Source organism: Elephantulus edwardii, unplaced genomic scaffold (assembly GCF_000299155.1).
Source record: "Elephantulus edwardii isolate Elephantulus edwardi_28Jun2011 unplaced genomic scaffold, EleEdw1.0 scaffold00306, whole genome shotgun sequence".
Lineage (NCBI taxonomy): Eukaryota > Metazoa > Chordata > Mammalia > Macroscelidea > Macroscelididae > Elephantulus > Elephantulus edwardii.
The window spans coordinates 751,712-775,147 of NW_006400056.1; the positions used below are offsets into that span (position 1 = coordinate 751,712).

General features: G+C 50.0%; 1 protein-coding gene across 1 annotated transcript in view; it reads right to left on the reverse strand.

The window, feature by feature from the left end:
• GRIP2 (glutamate receptor interacting protein 2) overlaps positions 1 to 23,436 on the reverse strand; it is a 61,410-nt gene that overhangs the window by 33,302 nt on the left and 4,672 nt on the right. The window contains exons 2-20 of the mRNA XM_006901036.1: positions 21,434 to 21,451; positions 18,586 to 18,670; positions 18,222 to 18,357; positions 17,299 to 17,444; positions 16,378 to 16,464; positions 15,471 to 15,546; positions 14,348 to 14,493; positions 13,180 to 13,330; positions 12,902 to 13,071; positions 11,242 to 11,370; positions 10,838 to 10,975; positions 6,931 to 7,117; positions 6,260 to 6,405; positions 5,494 to 5,574; positions 4,533 to 4,599; positions 4,308 to 4,453; positions 3,190 to 3,334; positions 1,023 to 1,162; positions 289 to 468 (exon numbers count right to left, since the gene is read on the reverse strand). Coding sequence (XP_006901098.1) covers positions 289 to 468; positions 1,023 to 1,162; positions 3,190 to 3,334; positions 4,308 to 4,453; positions 4,533 to 4,599; positions 5,494 to 5,574; positions 6,260 to 6,405; positions 6,931 to 7,117; positions 10,838 to 10,975; positions 11,242 to 11,370; positions 12,902 to 13,071; positions 13,180 to 13,330; positions 14,348 to 14,493; positions 15,471 to 15,546; positions 16,378 to 16,464; positions 17,299 to 17,444; positions 18,222 to 18,357; positions 18,586 to 18,670; positions 21,434 to 21,451 — 2,374 coding nt within the window. The remainder of the gene's footprint in view (positions 1 to 288; positions 469 to 1,022; positions 1,163 to 3,189; positions 3,335 to 4,307; positions 4,454 to 4,532; positions 4,600 to 5,493; positions 5,575 to 6,259; positions 6,406 to 6,930; positions 7,118 to 10,837; positions 10,976 to 11,241; positions 11,371 to 12,901; positions 13,072 to 13,179; positions 13,331 to 14,347; positions 14,494 to 15,470; positions 15,547 to 16,377; positions 16,465 to 17,298; positions 17,445 to 18,221; positions 18,358 to 18,585; positions 18,671 to 21,433; positions 21,452 to 23,436) is intronic.

Genomic DNA, 23,436 nt, shown 5'->3' on the forward strand with positions numbered 1-23,436 from the left:
TTTCCTTCAAAGCAGCTTGAACTTCCTTCATCACCATATATAAATATGTTCAGCCTAGTGGTAAGAAATTGTGCTGCTAACTCAAAGGCAGGTGGTTCAAATCCACCAACTGCTTTGTGGGAGAAAGATGAGCATTCTCCTCCCGTGTGATTTACTGCCTCTGAAAACACACTGGAGGGACAGTTATGGGTCAGTTCTGATTCGAAGGCACACAGCAACAATAAGCTAAGAGAAGAAAAAAGAGAGGGGGGGACAGCATGGTGTTGGTCCAAAGCGCCGAGGTGTTACCTGGGCCCCCAAAGCCACTGTCTGTGGCGGAGCTGTCCCAGGATGCCACGGCACTGTCCACACTGGGCACTGCAGATGAGAAGCGGGCAGGCAGCAGGCCCCCCTTGAGGGCCTCAGGCGGGTCCTCATCGCCGTCACTGGCCTCACTGAGGCTGCCTGACTTGCGTGGTGGGAGGGAACCTGCAGAAAAAGGGTCTGTCACTACCACGGGCCTCTGACCTCAGGGGACAATGTAGCACAGACAGCTAGCTAGTTCCCTCACTTCAGTCTGGTTTGGGACTCCCAGACACTAAGTCTCCATTTCTGGGTGATGCGATACATGCTCCTCATGTAGTCACCCAGAAAGGGTAGACTACTAAGATCTTTGAGCACAAATGGGGAAACTGAGGCTGGAGGAGGCTAAATCACACAGTCAGGTCACATGGTGAGCAACCATGAAGGCCAGGTTCGAAGCTCATGGTGGCCATGCTACCAAGGCATTAGGGACATAAAGAAAAGAAGGAATGCAGGGATTATGACCGTGACGCACATTAAGAGGCAGGAGGTACTGAGGAGCATGAGGCTGGAGCCTGAGGTTCACGCCCAGCCTCTACTCCACACCCTGTGTCTACCAGCGGCCTCCCACCTACACAGGGCTGTGTCTCTGGGAAGATGCACATGCAAAGCCCAGGGCAGAGGCAGGGCTTCCCCTTCCCAAATGGGCTAGGTGGTCCCCAGAGTGGAGTAAAGCTCACGGTCCAGCTGCTTCTTGATCTTCAGTGTGACGGTCTCCCCAGCCACCTGCAGGAGGTGGATGGCTTCGCTCAGAGGCCGGCCTTTGAGGCTAACACTGTTGATGGCTAGGATGCGGTCCCCCACGTGGATGGCGCCAGTCCTGGAGAGGAGTTGCAGGGTGGGAGTGGGGATTAGATACTCAGGGCCTTAGAGGGGCTCTGGAGATCCTGGAGATTTAAGCCTGGATAATTCTTGTTACATCCAGTATGATTCAGAATTACATTATAGAGATATAAAGTCTAGGATCTGGGAAATTATCCTGCCTGCCTCTAAATTTAGGTCATGGAACCAGTGTCTAGCATGAATTTAGAAAACGGCTTGGATTCCAGATCTTCCACATTAGCTATGTAACCTTAGGCCTAAGCTTCTCCACCTTCGTCTCAGTCCTTCATCTATAGAATGGGGATGATAACATTCATCAAATTGTAGTTGGGGAATCTGGGTATGAGTGCATACTTCAGCAGCAGCAGAAAGCCCTGGGTAGACTCCCCTCCCTGAGCCTCACTTTCCTCACCTGCAGAATGAAAATAATCTCCAGCCCCAATTGGCCCCACAGGGGAGTTGAGGAACAGCTGGTAAACCAAGCAGTGGCACTGCCTGGCTGAGCAGTGTCCGGCCTGCTGCTCAATGGAGTCACTGCCGAGCCTCCACCAAGACCAAACCAATAGTCTGTGGGTGAGGCTAAGAAGCCGTTCTGAGAAGCAACTACAGCAGGGGATAAGTGCACCCTTGTCGGAGAAAGGGGGCAGAGGACTGGGGTAGAAAGTTTTGAACCCTGAATGTGGAGACTGTCTGCAGATGAAGAGCTACTGCTGGGTTGAGCCCAGGTGTACCCTGGTGCCCTGCATGTCACCGAATGCTCGCTGGGGGCACGGGGAGGGAGGGGTCAGGGAGTGATCGGGAAGGGGAACGTGGAGCTGGGTGGGCTTCTGGGCCCTGATATGTGGACAGTCTAAACCGAGATGAGCTCTCATGTGACATGCGCTCTGTAATCTCAATTCCAGGAAAAAGAATATTTTTGTTAATATTTTTATATCAATCACATGTTGATGAAGTGAACTATGTATTTAAAATGAATGGGGTTTTTCCTTTTCTAATCCACCAGGTGCTCTAGGAGATAGATGGGCAATCAACTCCTGTGCAATTTACTGCACATGAAAACCTGCTGGCAGGTCAGCTATGAGTTGGTTCCAACTTGACTGTATTCAATAACAACAACGTGGCTGTTAGAAAAACGTTAATTAGAATTATGGTTCACATTATATTACATGTCTGTTGGGGAACCCTGAGTGAAGGTAAGGAGGCTGTCTGTGAGGGAACACCCAGCAATTCTTCAGCTGGTGAGGGTATCTGGGATCTGAATAGCCTTCTCTGGACCCTGAAGTTGGCCAGGCTTCCAGCAGGGGGCACACGAGGAACGGAGACACCAACAGGAGACTCTGGAATCCTGCCACTCCCGGCTGCTCCACTGGCCACACTGCCACCCCTCCTCTGTGTACCCCTCAGATCCTGACCAGACTCCTTCCCACCTAGACAGCCAGCTCCCCCACGTGTCACGTGTCTCTCAGTACCAGCAGCTCACAGCTTCCTTGTCGGCTCTGTCTCTGGGCCCTGCTCCTCTCACCTGTGTTGGAATCACCACCCTGTGACTTATTGGTGGGCCTTCCCACCCCTGGGACCCCAAACCCACCTCTCCCCCCACCTAGATAGTGCAAGATAGCTCCTGAGACACCCCTCTTCTCACAGCCCATGGCTGCCACAGTTTCAAACACACTTCTTAAAGGAGGGGCCCACGGGAAAGCCTTCCATCTCAGGAAGAGCTCCTTCTGCACTATGGGCGCACACAGTGGGTGTGTGGAAAATGCCAGCAATGCTGCCTTGAGATGCTAGGGAGACTCTGGGTGGGAAAGAGGGGTTAACAGACTTTTATCCAATCTATCGGAGCCAGGTGGTCTGTGAAGCGGGCCTCTGTCCTGGGATGCAGTGGCTAACACATTCACCTTCCAGAAAAGAAAACTGAGGCAAGGACAGGGGTGGTGACTGGTCCAGTGACACCCAGAACAAAGATCAGAATCAAGTTTGGGACACTTTGGTCCACTCCTGCATCCCCAAGAAGCCCAGGCCCACCTCTCAGCCAATCCACGCTTGGTGAGACCTGAGATGATGATGGGATCGAAAGGTTCCTCTGTGCCTGAGATGGTGATGCCCAGGGGTCCCCCGTAGCGCTTGAGCTCCACTGTGTAACTGATGGCACCCGTCGTCTCCTGCTCATCTGCAAGGGTAGGCACCCGTGAGTGGTGGTGATCAAGGAGAAGACAGGCCCCTCGCTGGCTTCTGCAGCCTCAACGCTCACTTATTCTCTCACACACATTCACCCTCACTCATGCTAATCTCAGAGAGTTCTAGGGACCCAAAGGCCATCTTCAGCCTTCAGAAATTGTTACTTCAACTCATTAAAATGGAAAAATAAGAGGGAAAGGAGGAAAACGGGAATGGGGAAATAATAACTCACTGGATTTAACATTCATTCTAAAACACAGAACACAAAATAAATAATGATGATGTAATGGAAATAGATTTCTAACTTCTCTTTAAAAAACAAGAGATCTACCAGTAGCCTAGCGGGCATGGAGTTGCCCTGCTAACCCAGTGACAATCAGTTTGAACCCAGCAGCTGCTCCATGAAAGAAAGACGGGCCACCTCCTCCCGTGTGATTTACCACCTCTGTCAACCTGCTGGAGGGTCTCGGCTTTGAGTCGGTTCTGACTTGACAGCATACAACAACTCACAGTGACTGCTTCCCAAGGCTGGCCTTGCCACTTTCTAGGGGATTCACTCTCTGCTTGCTGCCATCCTCACTCCTGCCTTCTGCCTCCTCAAGCTGTAAAATTTCCTTACCTTATACTCAGTTTGCCAGTTGACAGCATCTGCGTAGCCTCGGAAGTGTCTCAGTCTGCAGTCTTTGCTTATTCCTCACATATTCTTGGTTCAATAGGACACACCCTCATTCATTCACAGTCCCACCCACTCTCTGTTCACCCAGGGATGTCATCTGCCAGGCTTTGTGTAAGCGTGGAGGACATGGCAAGGTCCCAGACTATAATGCTGGGCCCTTTTCCAAGGGTCTCCACAGATAAGCCCTCAGATGTCACCTTTAGCCTCTCTTCCACAGCCAGAAGGACCCCACGAATTGCGGGCTGGAGTATGTGCAAGGACTGGGAGCAGTGCCGAGTGAAGGCCCTACCCGAGTTGTCCTCATCCTTGCGGACCTTCAGCTTCACCACGTCCTCACACTGCCGCAGGATCTGCACAGCATCCTCCATGGGGCAGTGGTCCAGGCGGATGTTGTCGATGGCTAGCAGCTTGTCACCAGGCTCAAGGGTGCCAGTCCTGCACAGGCATGGGTAGGGATGGGAAGAAGCCTGGCCCGCGGAGGCTCTGCGCCCACCCACTGCCTGGGCCGCCCTACCTGTGTGCCACACTGCCTTTCTTGATGTCCGAGATGGTCAAGGGTTCCCCGCGCTTCCTGCTGGCCGCTGGAGGAAAAGGGCATGAGGTCAGCCCTGGACCACCTAGGCCCACAGCCTGTGTGCACTCAGCCCTGATGCTTCCTGTCTAGGTGATCGGACTCTGACCTTTCTGTGCCTCAGTGTTTGTCTCCTCTTTTTTAAAAAAATGGGGATGATGCCACAGACCTCGTGCTGGGAAATGAAACTGGATACTGCAGGCACAAAACCTAGTGCCTACGTCATAGTTGTAGCTGTTGTTAGGTACAATCGAGTTGGAACCGACTCATAGCTGAACCTCCAGCAGGTTTTCCAAGAAAGTAAATCACACAGGAGGAGATTACCATTTTTCTTCCACAGAGTGAAAACTCATAGTTGGTGCTCAAAATACACTAGCTCTTTTTGTTTCCCACTGAGCCCATCCCCCAACAATGGAGTTCCTCAAGGGGTTGTGTCTTGCTCACGTCTGCTGCTCCAGTATCTCCTCGGCTCCCCTCATATGCATTCTCTGTGCTTATGGGTGCTGGGAACAGTGTCTACCTCAAAAACCAAACCACTCTGAACGAAAATGTGCCTCACCCTACCAGCCTCCAGGAGACCTGTTAAGGCTAGACACTCCCACTGTGCAAATTGGAAACTGAGGCTTCATGGTCTTGCTTAAAAGCAGAGAGCCAAGTGCCATAAAGCAGATGAGAAAGCAAGCCAGGTCCTCTCCCAAGGCTATGCTGCAGCCTCTACTCAGAAGTGCTGATTGAGCAGCAGCTGCTGTGACACTGTCCACGGCCTGGCATTGCCTACAACATAGCACTGTTCACGGTGTGGTGCTGTCCGCAGCATGGCACTATCCACAGCGTGGCATGCTCCTTCTCCCAGCAGGGGAGTTCCCAGACAGGTGAAGAGGCCTGGTCAGGCTAAAGGACTCACAGCTGATGGTGATGCCCAGCTCCACGCCACGTCTCTTGGGCAGCTTCACGTGGAAGGTGCCACTGCTTGGGATGACAGACTCTGGGTATAAACAAAAACTGATGATGAGGCCAAAGGAAGGGGGTCTTAGGTGTCCTGGCCCCCCAGGCCCATGAGGTCCCGCTGAGAGGGTCCCCAAACAAGTACCATCTCAACCCCTGGCAGATGAGGAAACAGGCATAGTGACAGACAGATGTGCCCAAGACAACAGTCAGGGTAGAGCGGGCTAGGGGGTAGGACCCAGACCTCACACTCCCAGCTGGGGCCCCAAGAGTCAAACTCGGTCCAGCCCAACTCAGCCAGGCAGGCTGAGCATGGCCAAGTGCCATACCTTAGCATGCGGCTCTCACTTCGACCCTAACCACACTCCTTCTATTTCACAAACAAAGAAGGATGTGATTGGTCCAAAATCACAGTATCTAAATCACAATCAGCTGATTTCTGATATGAGTTGTTTTGGATTCTTTGCCAAAGTCATGCTAATTAGGACCTTGGGGGATTTTCAGCACCCCACACCCCATCAGGCCCTGCCCCACTATAAAAACCCCTCATCAGTCAGGCAATAGACTGTGAAACTCTTTCCTCTTCAGCCAACCCTCTCCTTATACCACTGTTATTTGGCCATAAATGACAGTGTCCCAGGGAGAAGGACTACTAGGGAGTTAGGCGTGGGGTATGATGGAAGGGATCCTGAAGTGGAAGAGGGCTGCTAGGGTCCCCCACTCACCAGCCACATCAAATTCTATCTCCAGCACGACCCTGTGGGCCAAAGCAGCATCCCGAAGCAGCTGGTTGGCTTCCTCCATTGTCCCGTCCTCCGTGGCGATACCATTGATAGAGAGGACACGGTCCCCCACCTGCAGCAGCCCACACCTGAACCAGAGGCAGCCCCGCAAAGAAGCCAGCATCACGATCTCATGGGGACAGAGGATGGCTGTGCAGCTCAGGGCCGGGACTGGACCCGGGTCCCCACCATCGGGAGCACTTCCTCCCCAACTGGGTGTGCCTCTCAGTGCTGCCCTGAGCCAGCTACTGCGTGGTCAAGCAAAGGCTGGACCTTGCTGGGCCCCAGTTTCGTGTCTATCCAACGGGGACCAGGCCATGGCCTTTTAAGACGTATACACAGAGTAGTTATAACAGCCCACAGACTCTGTCAAACAAATAGGGATTCAAGTCCTGGGGCGTTCACTCACAAGCTGAGTGATACTGGACAAGTTAGACAGCCGCTCTGAGCTCCCGTTTGTTCATCTATGAAATGTAGCCAGTGATGGCTGATGTGATGGTTACATGTGATTATGAGTGAGGGTGAAGCCGTGGCAGTGTGACTCCCTTTCTCCAGCTGTCTGTGAGCCCCTGGGTTCGAAGGCTAACAGGTGCAGGGACAGGCGGCAGGCTCACCTCTCTGCTGGGCTGTCAGGCTCGATGAATCTCACGAGGGGTGGGGAGGACAGGGTCTCCGTGGCAAAGATGCCACCCTGGAGCTGGAGGCCAAAGCCACTGAGGGGATCTCCGCACAGCACAACTTCCGTGGTCTCTGTGTGCACGATCTGCCCACCTGGTCCCACTGTGCTGGAGGCCAGCGACACTGCGGGACACACAGGCATGGTCACTCGGCGGCTCACTCCTGCAGGCCTTCCTGCCTATCCACACCCAGCCTGGCACTTCGAGTGGGACCCCCAGCAGGCCTCGCCTGACCTTGGATTCCTGCAATGAGGTTGTCTTCCCACCTGACAGGGTTATCGCAAAGACTAAGGAAGACTGTGTGTGGACTGTCCTATTAAGAGACAAGGGACTATGAACGACACATTTTCACGTGACTTGGTACACTTACTGATGAAACTCAAAGACCATCTAGCCTTTGGTGCTTCATATAGGCAAGGATGGTGAAACTTTGTCACACAAACTTTGGGCATGAAAAGGACATCATGCTTGGAAAGATGGAGGGTTAGCAAAAGAGATGAAAACCTTCAACAAGACAGATGAGCTCTGTAACAATGAGCTCAAGTACATCAGAGATGGTGAGGACAATACAGGCTAGGGCAAGGTTAGATCCACTGGTCACAGGGTCTCTGTGAGTCACAGCTGACTCAATGGCATCTCATAATAAACAACATATATTGTTGTTGTATGCTGTCGAGTCGGCACTGACTCACAGCTGACCTATGGTGTGTTTTCAGAGGTTATAAATTACACTGCCCATCTTTCTCTCATGGAGCTTCTAGTGGATTCAAATCATCTGCCTTTAGTTTGGCAGCAAAACTCCTTACCACTAGACCACCAGAGCTCCTATTCAGTAGCTGAATGCAAATCATTTGCATCACTTAAAGATCTTGGCATACTGTATATATTTATATGTCTGTATATACACATACATTATATGCATATGTTGTTGTTTGTCACTGAGTCAGAACCGACCCATAGCTGATCCTCTGGCAGGTTTTCAGAGGCAGTCAATTGCATGGGAGGAAAATGCTCATTCTTCTCCCACACAGCAGCAGGTGGATTTGAACCACACGCCTTTGGGATTCAGCACAGCTTCCTGCCACTGGGCCACCAGCACTCCTTCATATATGTATATATACACACACATACATTATATGTATAAACATCATGTCATTCACAACATTACTGTAGTTATTAAATATTCTTATATACTAAATGAACCTTTGGTGGCACAGTGGTTAAGGGCTTGGTTGCTAACAGAAGAGTCAGTCACTCCAGGGGAGGAAGAGAAGGCAGTCCACCTCCACAAAGATTTGCAGCCTTGGAAACCCCAGGGGACAGCTCTGCCCTGTTCTACGAGGTTCACATGTGTCAGGAATGACTGGACAGATATGTGCTGTGGGTATTTCCCCCTTTTTTGTCATTATATATTAAAAAAATTAAATATAAATGAAATAAAATTCACTGCTACATTTCATTCTAATGCTTATTATATACTGTTGGATGTTTACATATTTTAGAACATATTATATTGTTGTTGTGTGCTGTCAAGTCATAACTGAGCCATAGCTGACCTTTCAGTGAGTTTTCAGAGGTAGTAAATGCATAAGAGGAGACTGTCTATCTTTCTTCAGCAATACTATTACATATGTATGTTGTTATTATTGTTGATTGAGTTGAGCATGACTCATATCAACCCTATGAACAAAACGCCTGAAGCCCCTCTACAACTATCAACATTTATCAAAGTTCATAGAGTTTTCAGAGACATGTTATTTAGGAAGTGGATGCCACTCCTGCTTCCAAATAATATATTTATCTCCATCATAATATGTGTTATCTTATTATGAGTATTATTTTATATATTTTTCCTTAGATTCCCAGTAATAACAGTGATAACTAATGTATAATAACCAAATCCACTGCTTCACCTCACATACTTTGGGCATGTTGATAGGAGGGGCTATTCCTTGGAAAGGACCTGGTGCTGGGAAGGGTGAAGGGTCAGTGAAGGAGAGGAAGACCCTCATCTAGGTGGACTGACATGGTGACTGCTGCAATGGGCTCTTGTGTGTCAGGAAGTGTGAGGGTGGCACAGGACAGAACAGGGTTCAGATCTTTTGTTCACAGGTTTGCTATGGGTCATACTTGGCTCGATGGCACCTAACAACAATAACTAACACTGCCATCGGGCCAGCTCTGATTCATGGCGACTCGCCACCACATTTTCGAGGCTGTATGTCTTTATGATAGAAGCCTTACTGCCTTGGAGCTCCTGGCAGAGTCAATATGCTCCACACCACACCACAGGGCTCCAAGGTTTGCAGAGGATGCCAATCTCTTGCCTTGTGACCAGTACAGGTGTCTGAACAAAAGGCCATTTGGAATTCAGCCACATTAGAGAAGAGAGGAATATAGGTCATTTGAAAGGAGATAAGTATGATTCTAAGCCTCCTGGAAGCCAAAGTGAAAAGAAAAACAGATTTCAGAATCAGATGAGAGATAAAATACACTTTTGTCAGTGACAGATGGCAGGGGGTGGGGACACTTGTTGTTGTTATGTGCCATTGAGTCACTTGTGACTCATAGCGACCCTATGTACAAAAGCCCTGCTCTATCCTGTGCCAATCCCACTGTCTCCAATACCCGACCCCGATTACCCCAGTCATTGAGTCAATCCACCTCATAGAGGGTCTTCCCCTCCTGTACCGTCCCTCTACCCTCCCAAGTATGATGTTCCTCTCCAAGGACCAGACCCTCCTTACAACATGTCCAAAGTATGTCAGACGAAGCCCCAGAATCCTTGCCTCCAAGGAGCAGCCCGGTTTAACCCTCTCCAGGATGAATCTGTTTTCTTAGCAGTACCTGGTACCCTCAATACTCTTCTCCAGCGCCACACTTAGCAGGGTAGAAAACGGCCGTTCTGGGAAATAGGGAGGCCAGGGCCACTGGGTTTCCTTATTCCTCCCCTTCTTAGGATGGGTAACTAATAAAGGGCTATCGTTAAACCCCAAACTCATTGTCAGTGAATCAATTCCAATCCGTAAAGGCTCTGCAGGACAGTGTAGAAGGGTCCAGACGGCTTCCAAGGCTGTCACTCTTAACTGTCTCATCTTTCTTTCACAGAGTGACTGGTGGGTTCAAACTGCCGACTTTCCAGCTAGCAGCCAAATACTGTGACCACTACAGCATCAGGGTTCCTCATCATTTAGTTTAAAACATTTTTCTGTGGCTGTTGTTGGGTGCCTTTGGGTCACAAATGATTCATGGCGGCCCTGTGAACAACAGATCTGAACCCTGTCCTATCCTGTGCTGTCTGCACAATCTCTCATACACTTGAGCCCATTGCTGCAGTCACTGCGTCACTCCTAAAAAGATGGCCTGTGAACAACAGATCTGAACCCTGTCCTATCCTGTGCTGTCTGCACAATCTCTCATACTCTTGAGCCCATTGCTGCAGTCACTGCGTCACTCCTAAAAAGATGGCATAGTTTGGTGTGCTTTTTGTCTGAGAAGAAATTAACTAAAATATCAAAAAAGGTGGTAAAGACACAGCAAGAACCCGCTGAGACTTTGACCAGATCAAGGAAGAATGAAAAGATAATGAAGTGGAAACACCAGGCAAAATTCATGCAAATGTGAAAAGACATCCAATCTCTAACTCAAGACACTCTTTCCACAATGGGCTGGGAATTTTTTATTTAACACAAGAATCATAAGACTAGACATGTAGAGTCAGTAGTACCACTAAGTGGCCCAATTGTGTCATTAATGTCATTTAACGACCCCTCCCAGAGCCCTGTCCCAAATCCTCCTTGCCTTTACGTACAGCCAAAGAAGGAGAGAGAGACCCAGGGCTTACGTGAACTTTTGTGTTCCCGTCTTCGCTGCCTCCTCCTTCCCATTGTGGTCCGGGGGCTCATGGGCTGGGCTCCGTGGGGAAGAGTGCAGGAGAAAGCGTGGTTCATGGTTGGTGAGGAGAAGGGAGTGGAGGACAGGGCTGGGGAGATGAGGAGACAGCCCTGTGAACCCCACTGCGTAGTGAGTGTCAGGAAGTCACCCCAGCCCAGGGAAAATTAGGGATGCCTTCAGATCAACTACTTGATGTATGACCCCAGGGAAGTTTCTTTGCTCTCCCCTACCCCTGGGCCTAAATGACCTGATAAAACCCAGGTATCAGGGGCAGGGGCCCATCTTAGCAGCTCTACAGAGCAGGCACAAGCCCTCGTGGAGGAAAGGTGGGAATAGGTGAACAGCAGTACTTACATCTGCTCTGGTCCTGGCTGGCTGACGTGGTCCAGCTAGGCGTCCTGCAGTGGCTGGGAGGCCGGGGGCTGTGGCAGGAGGGCATGCAGGGGTCCCAGCGATGTGGCTGTTCACTCCTTTGCATTTTCACTGTGACCGGTAGTGAGAAGAAAGGGAGATAAGGCGTTAGGTTGAGCAGCCCTAGGATGCCCCACGTGCACCATGAGGAAGTCACGGGGGTCAGCAGAGACAAGTTTCCCCAATTAGGAAAGGCACGGACATTCTGCTCACGTGTCCTGGTCACCCTGTGGGTGCTGAGCGCCAGCTCTTGCATCCTTTGTCACAGGCCAGTGGGCGTCATGGGGAGAACCAGCTGTGGCCCGTGGTGGAAATTTATTTGAACCCACATAGCCTCCCTCTGGTCAGCTATGAGGAGTGGTACAGTGGGCCGGTTGCCTCCAGATGCGGTGCCTTCAGGTCCAGCCCCATCCAGTGACAGCATGGTGGTGGTGGGGACATGAGGCCTGTCTCTCCCCTACCTGATCCTCCCAACTGGCCTTCACATCACATCTTCTTCCCAATGGCCGGGTCCATGTCCTGGCTTGGGGTTTCTCACCTGGTCCAATGCTTCTTGAGTGAATGAGTGAGGACTCAAATGTCTCAGCCCATTGGAACCTCCTGCTTAAAAACTTCCTGGGCTGGACAGCTCACTGCTGTTATGAGTACCCCTCACATCCCTCCCTCTAAGCAGCACCCCACCCTCACTCCTGGGGTGCAGCAGACCCTGGAGCCAGCTGCCTGAATCACACCCAACACTGATCAGCTGTTGGATTTAGACAAGTCACTTAGCCTTTCTATGCCTCACTGTCATTATCTGCAAAATGAGAATGAAATTGTCTTCTTGTTATGTACTCTGAGTAAGAACCGACCCACAGTCTCCAGGGGGTTTTCAGAGGAAGACTGCCCATCCTTCTCATGCAGAGCAACTGGTGGATTTGGATTACATGCTTTTAGGATTGCAGCGCAGTTTCTTACCTTTCAGCCATCAAAGCTCAGAAGAAAATGCATTAGTAGCTGACTTAATTTCAGGGTTATGAGAAGGATTAAAATGAGTCAATGTGTATATTAAAATGATAAAGTGATTGTACAAGGTCGAGCTCTTAGCATATAGATGCTGGACAAGTGACAGCCATGGAGGTGAGGGCCATCTACATAGTCTTCTAAAGTGCTATACCTCCAAGTCTCGGTTTCACCATCTGTAAAGTGGCCAACAGTACTACTGACCCCACACTGTTGTTGTTAGGGGCCGTCAAGTTGCTTCCAGCTAACAATGATCCCATACACAATGATGTGCCTCAGTCTCAGCTGTGTTCACACCCATGGATGCAGTCACAGGGTCAGTCCATCTTGTTGAGGGTATCCTTAGTTTCTAAGCTGACCCTCTGACTTTTCCCAGCATGATGTCCTTCTCCAGGGACTGGTCCTTCTTGATAACATGTCCAAAGCATGTGAGGTGAATTCTCAACATCTTTGCCTCCCTCATTCTCCACCACTGCAAGAGATGATGGTAGCTGGCCTGCGTGACTGGCCACTGGTTTGGATCCTGAGCTTCGCCGGCCTTATACTCCTCCTCCCCATTGAAACTGAGGCCCAAGCTCTGGGATTCCCCCAGAAGACTCACCAGCTTCCGAGGGCTTCAGGGGGCGCCGGCCTTGGGGTGCAGGCAGGATCTCCAGCTTCACTTTCTCCGAGACATTGGCCAGGAGCTTGGTGGCCTCGAGCAGTGAGCAATGTTCCGTGCTGGTGCCGTCAATGGACAGGATGTGGTCTCCGGCATGCAGTGCCCCGCTCCTGGCCGGACAGGGAGCAGAGGGGGAGGCCGGGCCAGGATGGACAGCGTTCCGGGTCACCTCTTGAGCAGCCTCACACCCCCAGGGAGGCATGCCGCATGCGCCTCACCTGTCCACCACACTGGCCGGCTTGATGCGGTCAATGGTGATGACCGGTTTGTTGCGGTGGGAGCGTGTGGTAAGCGAGATGCCCAGCGCAGAGCCTGGCATCTTGGTGATTTCCACCATCAAGGGCCCTGCTGCCGCACTGGCCACCGTGTCTGGCTCCGTGGGAGAAGAGAAGAGGCTGAGATGTACTTCCCAGACTCACTCTTCCATCTCCACTTAACCCTCACTGACTAGGGACGTTCATTACGCCCACTGAATAGATGAGAAGACTGAGTGCACCATCACCTGACCAGCAGCAGGAGCTGAAGGGCTGGGAGACTCTGATTTCTGGACAGTGCTTGTGAGCATATATTCACTGCCTGGTATACAGCAGGCACAAAACTAGCCTTCTCTACCACCCTCCTGTCTCAGAAAATGCTACCATTAACTCAGCCAGGTCCTCAGCCTTAAAACACCAGCAGCATCCTTCGCCTTTCCTCTCTCATCCTACCATGTCCTAGCTGCAGTTGGTCGGGCTAGTCCAGCCTCTGCAATGCTTCCCACATCCAATCTCTCCTCCCAATTCCTCAGCATACAGCCTGCGTTGGCTGCCAGCAGCTTCCCCTGGGATGGCTGTGGGAACCTCCTGGCTTCCACCTTCTCCCTCCTTCATTCTGTCCTCCTGCTGTCTAGATCATGGGAAGTCAAAGTCTGCGCCCTTGTGGGGACCAAGAAGGCCTAAGAAGGTCCAGCCCAGTGACTGTTGTTATTTATCAGTTCTAGCCTTAACAGCCTCCTCGCTGCTCCGCAAGCGTGCCAGCCAGGCTTCTCCTTCAGGGCCTCCGTACTGCTGGCCCCTCCCCATGAAATGCTCTTCCTGCAGATGTCCACATAGCTGATGCCCTGATTCCCCTAACTCACAAACAGCGTCATCCAGCCCTTCTCATCTCTCAGCCTGCCAGGCTCTTTTACTGATTTTGTTCTCTATCTACCTTTCCCAGCAGAATGTCAGCTCCCAGAGACTAGATATCTCATCTGTATTGCTCAAGGCTGGACCCTAGTGCATCCAACAACGCCTGGCACGTACAATTGACTTCTCCGCTCAGAGAGGTGCCCGAGGCCACTCAAGCTTTGCAGAAGTGAGAGTCTGCACTCACTCCTACCCCAGCCCTCACCTTGGGCCTACTCACCGGGGATGGCCACGTCGTACTCCACCTGGAACAGGGCCTCATGGCTGCACTGCCGCAAGGTGGCCAGGGCAGCCGCATGGCTGGCCCCGTGCAGAGGAACACCATCGATGCTGAGCAGCCGGTCACCTGCCTTCAAGGATCCTTCCCTGTGAGGAAGGACCAGGCACGCTCAGAGGCACGGGGCACAGAGGACGAGCACAGAGTGGGAGAATGGGAGTGCATGAATGAGAGAGTTGAAGTGAGAAGTCCTAGTTGGGCTGTCTTGACACCAACCTGATGGGTTTCTAGTCCAGGTACAGACTAGGCTCCCAGCCAGCCCTCACACGTTTGAGCTGGGAATAAACTTCAAGTTGCTCATAGCCTTCCGTAGCTGGGGAAAGCGGATGGCCAGGGCCCACAGAGGCCCCAAACCCAGGGATAGTCAGTGAGTGACACTGCCTTGGTGACAAACCTATCTGAGAGAGAATTCAGCAGGAGTCCCTGGGGAGGGCCCCCGCTGGGGTTCACCTTGGTTTGGGTTACATCCCCACCCAGAACGCTGGCCCTGACAGGTGGCCAAAACTAATCTGGGAGGTTCTATGAATAGCTCACACAGGGCCCCGTCCCAAGGACAGATTTAGATTCCCAACAAGACCGTTCTTGGCTTCTCTTAAAATGGCCAGGAATCTCTTGCCTGAGAGATGAGGACACAAGGCTGGGAGCTGGCTGTGTTCTTGCCCACACTCTCTCCTGATCGCTCTAGCTGGGCTCTAGGCAGGGCAAGGCTGGGCACCGCAGCCAGAACCCGGGAGGCTGGGTTACAGATGACCACAGCAATGGCAGATAATCGCCTCAATGTTCCTCATTAGACCCAGTTCAAATTCAGGGAAAACTAAGGTACTAAGGACAGAAGAGCAATGCAGAGTCCCTCCCCATCATTCCCCTGTGAGAGCAGGATGTGAGGAAGAAAGAGCTTGGCAGCCCTCTCATTTGGAACAAGTCCTGGATCCACCATTCCCTGAATGACTTTGGGCAAAGGTGGCCCCTCTCTGGGCTAAAGTCATTCATCTGGGAAATGGGCACCATGGTCCCTACTCTGCCTTCTTCATAGGAAGACCCCAGTGCAATGTGACCCAGTGCTCACCTGTCAGCCGGGCCACCAGGCCTCACATAGGTCAGGACGAGTGGGCGGGACTTGTGTCCTTCTTCATGGGCACCTCCTGGATGGAATTCAACAAGGGGGAATGACAAAGTCCATGGAGCCCAATCCTTTCCCTGATACATGGAGGCCCTGAACCAGCCCCCAAGTGTGCTCTCATAAGACATATTGGAACGTAAACTGTACTGAAAAGCTAAGGCACATACTCAGATTTCTCTAGACTGAATGGCTCACTTTCTTTCCTATCATTTCACCCTTATCCTTTGTCCTGGGGTGCTGGAGAAAAGTATTGAATATACCATGGACTGCTAGGAGAACAAACAAGTTCACCCTACAGAGGTTGAGACCAGGGTGCTCCTTGGAGGCAAGGATTCTGAAGCTTCGTGTGACATACTTTGGACATGCTGCAAGGTGTGATCAGTCCTTGGAGAGGGATGTCATGCTTGGGAGGGTAGAGGGATGGTGCAGGAGAGGAAGACCCTCGATGAGATGGATCAATTCAGTGACTGGGGTAATGTGGGTAGGCGTGTCAGAGACAGTGAGATTGGCACAGGTTAGAATAGCATTTAGGGCTGTTGAACACAGAGTCACCACAAGTTGTAGGTGACTTGCTGGCACAACAACCCTTTGTTCTGGCTGGTAGGCAGCTTAGAATGTGATTCTCCACCCCTTAGTCATCAATTTCACCACTGTTTCCGTCACAACTGTCTGCCCCTCATTCTCCCCCTAATTTCAATATCCTTCATCACTTAGCAAATATTTCAATCAACGTTTGACTTAACATTGCAGGTCCTCTAAAGTTAGAAGTGAGAGTAAAACCCAAGAACACAGATGGAGTTAGTATTAGCCCCCTTTCCTGTCCCCTGAGCCTGAGGCGGACTTTTCCACTGACCTCTGAGGACAAAGCCGAAGCTATTGCCCTCCTTGTAGAGGGAGATGTCCACTGTCTTTGAAATGATCCCTGGGTTGTTCTCAGAGGCTGGAGAGAAATGGAGAAGGGCCCCTTGAGTCCCACTGTCACTCATCCAAGCCAGCAGATGTCCCAAAAGCTCGTTCCACGAAGGCTGAGTGGCCAGTCCCAGAGATTGCACAAAAGGTGAACGTATTCATTTTACAACTGCTCTGAGAGAGACCTTCTCCCCTACGCATGCGATCCTCGACTTAGAGAGAGACCAACGGCAGAACTCGGGCTCGGTCTACGGCCAGCTCTGATTCAGCCCAAATCTAGACAAGCTATTTAGATGTCCTCATTTGGATCAACTTTGAAAAGTCAAAGCGAGGCCGCAGTCCTCAGTGCAGGGAGGTGGGGTGGGAAGAGGCAGGGGACAGTTCCCGGAACCAATGTGCCTTCCTGTAGGAGAACACCCCTCCTCTGCCAAAGGAAAGACAGTGACCCAAACCCCGCTGTGGTCCAGGGGATTCCAACTCATGGTGACCTGTAGTGACCACAGTGACTCTGAGGCCGTAATTCTTTATGGGAGGACTGCCCATCTTTCTCTTGTGGAGCAGCTGGTGGATTCCAACTGCCAACCCCTTGGTGAGCTGCCCAATGCCTAATGCATTATAAACCACCAGAGCTTGCTTGTAACAACAGCAGTGGGTTATAAAAAGGGGGGCCCACCACCGTCTGGTGACAGCACGCCCCAGGCGCAGGCAAACCTCCCGAGAAGCATGGACGGTCGTGGGCGGCCAGCCTTCTGGTCCCACCCACCCCGTATGGCATGACCCCCATCACCTAGGCCTTAGCAGGGAGGCAGCAGTGTCCACCCATAGCTGAGGCAGTGGAGAGAGTATCCCGTCCAAGGGCACCCACCAGGCGGGGGCAGCTCATACTCCACCTCCAGCACCACGCGCTCGCCCACGTTCTTGAGCAGGGTGATGATCTCATCGTGGCGGAGCCTGGTCAGGTGGATCCCGTTCACTGACCGAATATAGTCGCCGACGTTCAGCAGGTCACTCCTGGGAGCGGGAACAGCAGAGCACGAACAGTAATGGGCAGCTCACTGAACGCCACGTGCCCACAGAATGCCGGCACCCACCTCACTGCCTGAACTAATTCTGAGGACGTTTTGGGTCCCCATTTCACAGACGGGGAGGCTGAGGTTCAGGGAGAATCCTAACCTAGACCTGTCTGCCGTCAGGCCTGCCATTCTTTGGAAGCTAGTCTGTCTGCAGGTCTTGGTACTGTGGTATTGGATGCTCCCACACCCCAGGCAAGGCAAATCTTCCCTCCTCCAAGTTTCCTAGTACTCCTCCTGGCTTTTTGCCACAAATCTTCCATCCTGTTCAACTGGACATTTATCAGGCCTTGCGCATGGTGCCCACAGAGGAAGCAATGAAGAGGTTAACACCAAGAACCCCAAGAAGCCCCTAGTCTGAGGAGACAGGAGAGGACTCCAGGCCATGTGTTACAGAAGTTGACACAGGCTTTCTGAGCAGGGCAGGGTAGAGCAGAGTAGAGCTGCTGCCTGGGGCTCCTGAGAGGTGCTGAATTTGGAGGGAGGAAGAAGAGGGTGGACGCTATAGAGAACAGGCATCTCAGCCAGAAGATACATGAGGGAAAGAAGCAGCTGAGGATTTGAGTCCTAACCTCTGCTTTCAGCATCTCCTGCCTGGATTCCTTGAGTGTCTCCTGAAAATAGGCCTCTAGCCATTTGCCTAAGGTTTCTACCTGCCTGAGCACCCCCATACCTGGCTTCTCATCCCTCCCTGCTGCACCCCCAGTCCCCTTCTCACCTGGCAGCGAGCCCCCCAGGTCTCAGGTTGGAGACTCTGGGCTTCCCATCCTTGTCGGTACCCCCCGAGATGGTCAGGCCCAGCGTGCTGCCCTCCTTTTTGATCAGCTCCACCACGATGACCCCTCGGAACTCCTCTGCCGAGTGATACGGGGTTCAGTGTGTTGAGAGCATCTGCGCTCACAAAGCACTTGACTGCAATATACCAGGGGATGGCACCTCCTTTCACAGAGGAGGTTCAGAGGTGAAGGGGCTTTTACAAGGTCAAAGAGAGCTGGTGGTACAAGTCACACTGGCTGGCCACTCAAGGCTCTCTGTCTTCTGGGGCAGGGAAAGGGACAGATGGGCCGGGGCAGGCTCCCTACCTGGGATGCTCTGTCTGCGGCACACCAGGGCCATGTCAGCCCCTCCTGCATCTTTGCCTCCTTTGGCATAAGGTCCATCATCTGCAGAAGAGAAAGAGAAAAGAGTTCCTCAGCGCAGTTTCTGTTTTCACCTGAGAAATCCCCTCCTGCTTAGGGAATCTCTAGTGAGCGTGAGCATGGCTTGTCCCAAAGGGGCTCCTTCCTGCCCCGGCTCTACCCAAATTTCTGCTGGAAGATTCCCAGGGCTTTGGCACAGTCCATAGGGAATTGAGCTCCTAAACCAAAGGCAGTGCCTATCTGGTGGCTTGAATCCATCAGTGGCTTCTCTGGTGGGATTTACGGCCTCCCCAAAGACCACTGAAGACTCAGCTGAGTCGGTTCAGAGACTCAAGGGTAACGAGCTGAATTCTCCTAGGAGGGTTCAAACTCTTTCTTGGGCCAAATAACATTCTTTCAATCACCTACTATGAGCTGGGAGCAACACAATCACTCTCTAGTGAATCATTTGACACTCTCAGGGATGATAGTCTGAAAAGACAGGCCCTTCGAAAGCCCTAGGAATAACAGGATTGTTCTTAGATGCAGTCTGGAAGTGGAGCCCCTAAGTTTGGGAAACACTTAAAAAACAGAGAGAAACAGCTGCAAACATTCATTAGTAAGTCAACATAGCTTGTATGAATCTAGGAAAATTGGAAGTAGTTAACAGTGAAATGATATGTGTAGAGACCGACATCCCAGGCATTAGTGACCTGAGATGGACTTGTATTGGCCACTCTGAACCAATCATATGATCTCTTATTATACTGGGAACGACAAATTGAGGAAGAATAGTGTTGTATTCAGTCAAAATGACTATTTCAGCATTTCTCCTGAAGTGCAGTGCTGTGAGTGATAGGATACTTGGCTTTCTATATCTCTAACCGAGAAGAAGTCAGTTCTCAGTCACTCTGTTACATCAGGACTGGGCTCCTGTGTTCCCCAGGAGCTGGTAAATGAAAAATCAAACAGCAGTTAAGCGTGGAATCATTGCCAGGACCCCTGGAGTTAGGCCCCCGAAACTCTCCTTGCCTCCCCCGCCCCAGCGCCCATGTTTATTTCAGCCATCATCATTTCAGGCAACACCCCATTAAGTCTAATGCCTCGCAGTATGGTCCCCAATATGCTCTTCATTTAGATTCAACAAGCTGTTTCTGAGCTGTTAAAATTAAAAAGACTAGGTTCTACCAACTATGTGACAATGAACATGTCTGGTATTTCATGTGGGTAATAGTCCTGGTGTACAAGTTGCCGTACAGCGGTCACTTGTGGTTGCTGTGAGGCTGAACACTGTGACACTGATGTGTCAAATGCGTTAATAGCTGGTTACCCAATGTGGACAGAGAGTGGGGTGGAGCTCCCCGATTAAAACAAGCTTGGAAGGAGGAGTGGCATCCACTTCTGTAATAGCTTGCTTCTGGAAACCCTAGGAATCTGGAGAGAGGATGAGAGAGACCCAAGCGTTGAGGACTCTCCTTCATAGGGTCGCTATGAGTCACCTGCGACTCGACGACACTTAACAACAACAAAAACAACAACAACATGCAAGAGGCAAAAAAACAACAGAAGACTAATATCTCCTTATTAATAATTTTAAAGAGAGAAGTGTCCCTTTAAACTACAAAGACAACTGAAAGAGACCTTGGTATCAGGCCTTTTAGTGAAGGTGGACGATTTTGAGAAAGATCTCCTCATTAAGCTATAATCATTTGTTGAGGTTTGTCTCCCCCCCTTAAAATCTCCAGAAAGGGAGAGCCACTTCCTTTCCCTTAACAAGACTTTCTGACCTGGTATCAAAGATAACCTATTCAATGAACAGGAAGACAAACTTTTCATGTTTTTAAACTTTTAACGGAATTACTGCTAGGTTTGCTCTGAATTACTACAGACTTTGCCAGTGCAATACATCTCCTGATCTCCTGACTGCTGCTACCAAGTGTATTGTTTCTGGATCCAAGTAAGAGAGCCAGAGACCTCTTCAGATTACTCAGTAGCAATGAGGTCAGTTTGAGGACTAAGATGCGCCTGATTCAGATCTTTTCAGTCACTCACTATACATCTGAGAGTTGAACAGTGAATAAAGATGACAGAAGAAGTGATGCCTTTGAATTGTGGTGTTGGGGAAGAGTACTAAATATCCCATGCACTACCGAAAGAACAAGTAGATATATCTGAAAGAAGGTACAGCCAGAGTGCTCCTTGGACGCGAAGATGATGAAGCTTTGTCTCTCACACTTTGGGCATGTTGCTAGGAGGGGCTATTCCTTGGAGAGGAAGATCCTGTTTGTGAAGGTTGAGGGTGAGTAAGGAGAGGAAGACCTTCAATCAGGTGAATGGACACAGTGACTGTAATGGGCTCAAGTGTGTCAGAGATTAAGAGGCTGACACAGGATAGGACAGGGTTCAGATCTGTTGTTCATAGGGTTGCTATGAGTCACACTCGACTCATACTTGACACACTCGATGGCACCTAACAATAACACAATAATAATTGCTCTGAATGACAGACTCCCTTATTTTCCTGTTTCATTTCCTCTTTACTGAATCAGACTGATTTTTCCTCTGAAACCATTAAGACCAAAAGGCCAGAACACAGCAAATGCAGGCATCACAAGGCCCAGAACACATCCTACAGAGTAGTCTGGGCACCGTTATGTGTTTCTTCTTTGTTGTTGCTGTTATTATGTGCCCTTGATTCGACGACAACTCATAGTATCTCAATGCACAATAGCTGAACTATGCTCTATCCTGAGCCAATCTCAATGTCTCTGATACACCTACCCTCATTACCCCAGTTATTATATCATTCCATCTCATCTGGGGTCTTTCTCTCCTGCATTATCCCTCCACCCTTCCAAGCATGCTATCCTCCAAAGACTGGTCCTTCCAGGCTACATCCCCAAAGTATGTGAGATAGAGTTTAAAAAAATTCTTGCTTCCAAGGAGGAGCTTGATTTCACCCTCTCCAGGACAAACCTGTAGTTCTCTTGGAAGTCCATGGTATGTTCAATGCTCTTTTCCAGCACCACAACTCAAAGGCATCAATTCTTCTTCTGTCATCCTTGATCACCATCCAGCTTTATAATGCGTAGCAAGTAATTGCAAAGACCATAGCCTGGATCAGGCATGCCTTAGTCTCTAGACTGGCATCCTTGCTCTTCAGCACTCTAGAGAGGTCCCTGACAATAGATTTCCCTAATGCAATTTGTCTTTTGATATCCTGACTGCTAGGGACAATAGTGTTGACTGTGGACCTGAGCAAGCTGAATTTGTTAACAACCTCAATCTCTTCTCCATCTATCACGATGCTGCCAACTGACCCAGTTGTGAGAATCATTATTTTTGTTGATGTTGAGTTTCAGTTTATATTGAAGGCTTCAGTCCTTGACTCTCTGCAGCAAGTACCTCAGGTCCTCCTCAGTTTCAGCAAGTAAGGTTGTGTCATCTCCGTAACACAGGTTGTTGATGAGTCTCCCTCTAATCTTTATTTTATATACTAGTTTATTTACAAAATTTGAATACATTGTTTTCTAGAACAGAATCTTCCAACTTTTCTCACCACCCAACCCATAAAATTGTACAACTCCATGATTAATCTCCTCCTCCCCCTGCACATCCTCATCCCTCTGCTTCCACCCTCCCCCACTCCTTTTAGATACTTATAATCATTCTACAATAATGGTTTTATACCTGTTCTTGTGGGACTGAGTTAGCTCACTCAGCATAATGCTCTTCAGTCCCTCTCAAGTTAGGTAGTAATTTATAAAATCATTGCTCCTGCATGCTGCGTAGTATTCCATTCTGGAATGTACCATAATTTCTACAACCATTTGTTTGTGATTGGACATCTGGACTGTTTCCATGTTCCTGAGATGGTGAGTAATACTGCTATGAACACTGGTGTACAAGTCTCCATTTGTGCATCAGTTCTCATTTTCTCAGGGTATATTCCAAGTGCTGGAGAAGAGTGTTGAATATACCATGGACTGCTAGGAGAACAAGCAAGTTCATCCTGGAGAGGAAGAAACCAGGCTGCTTCTTGGAGGCAAGGATTCTGAAGCTTTATCTGACATACTTTGGACATGTTGCAAGGCGGGATCAGTTATGCTTGGGAGGGTGGAGGGACAGCACAAGAGAGGAAGACCTTCGATGAGATGGATTGATTCAGTGACTGGACTATGTGACAACTAGAGTGAGACGGTACCTCATTGTGGCTTTGATTTGCATCTCTCTCTTAATGTCAGTGATTTTAAGCATTTCTTCATGTGTCTGTTTGCCATTCAAATATCTTTCTCTGTAAAAATTCTTTCCATGCCTATTTTGTAAATGGGTTATTAGTGATTGATTCAGTGACACACCTACTGGGAGTAGGTCTGTCAGAGACAATATAATTAGCACATAAGGTCGCTATGAGTCACAGGCGACTCGACAGCACATAACGACAACAACAACAAGAAGAAGTTATTCCAAGTAGTGGAACAGCTGGGTCATGTGGAATTTCTATGTTCAGCTTTTTGAGGAAGCGCCAAACTGCCTTCCAGAATGGTTGTAGCATTTTACAATTCCACCAACAACGTATAATTCCTATCTCAACACATCCTCTCCAACATTTATTACTTGCTGTCTTGTTAAACTTTGCCACTGTTTGTTCCCATTCCAAAGAAGGGTGACCCAATAGAACGTGGAAACTTTAGAACAGTATCATTGATTTCACATGCAAGAAGATTCTACTGAAGATTATCCAAAAACGACTGGAACAGCACATCAGCAGAGAACTGCCAGAAGTCCAGGCTGGGTTTAGAAGGAGTCGTGGTA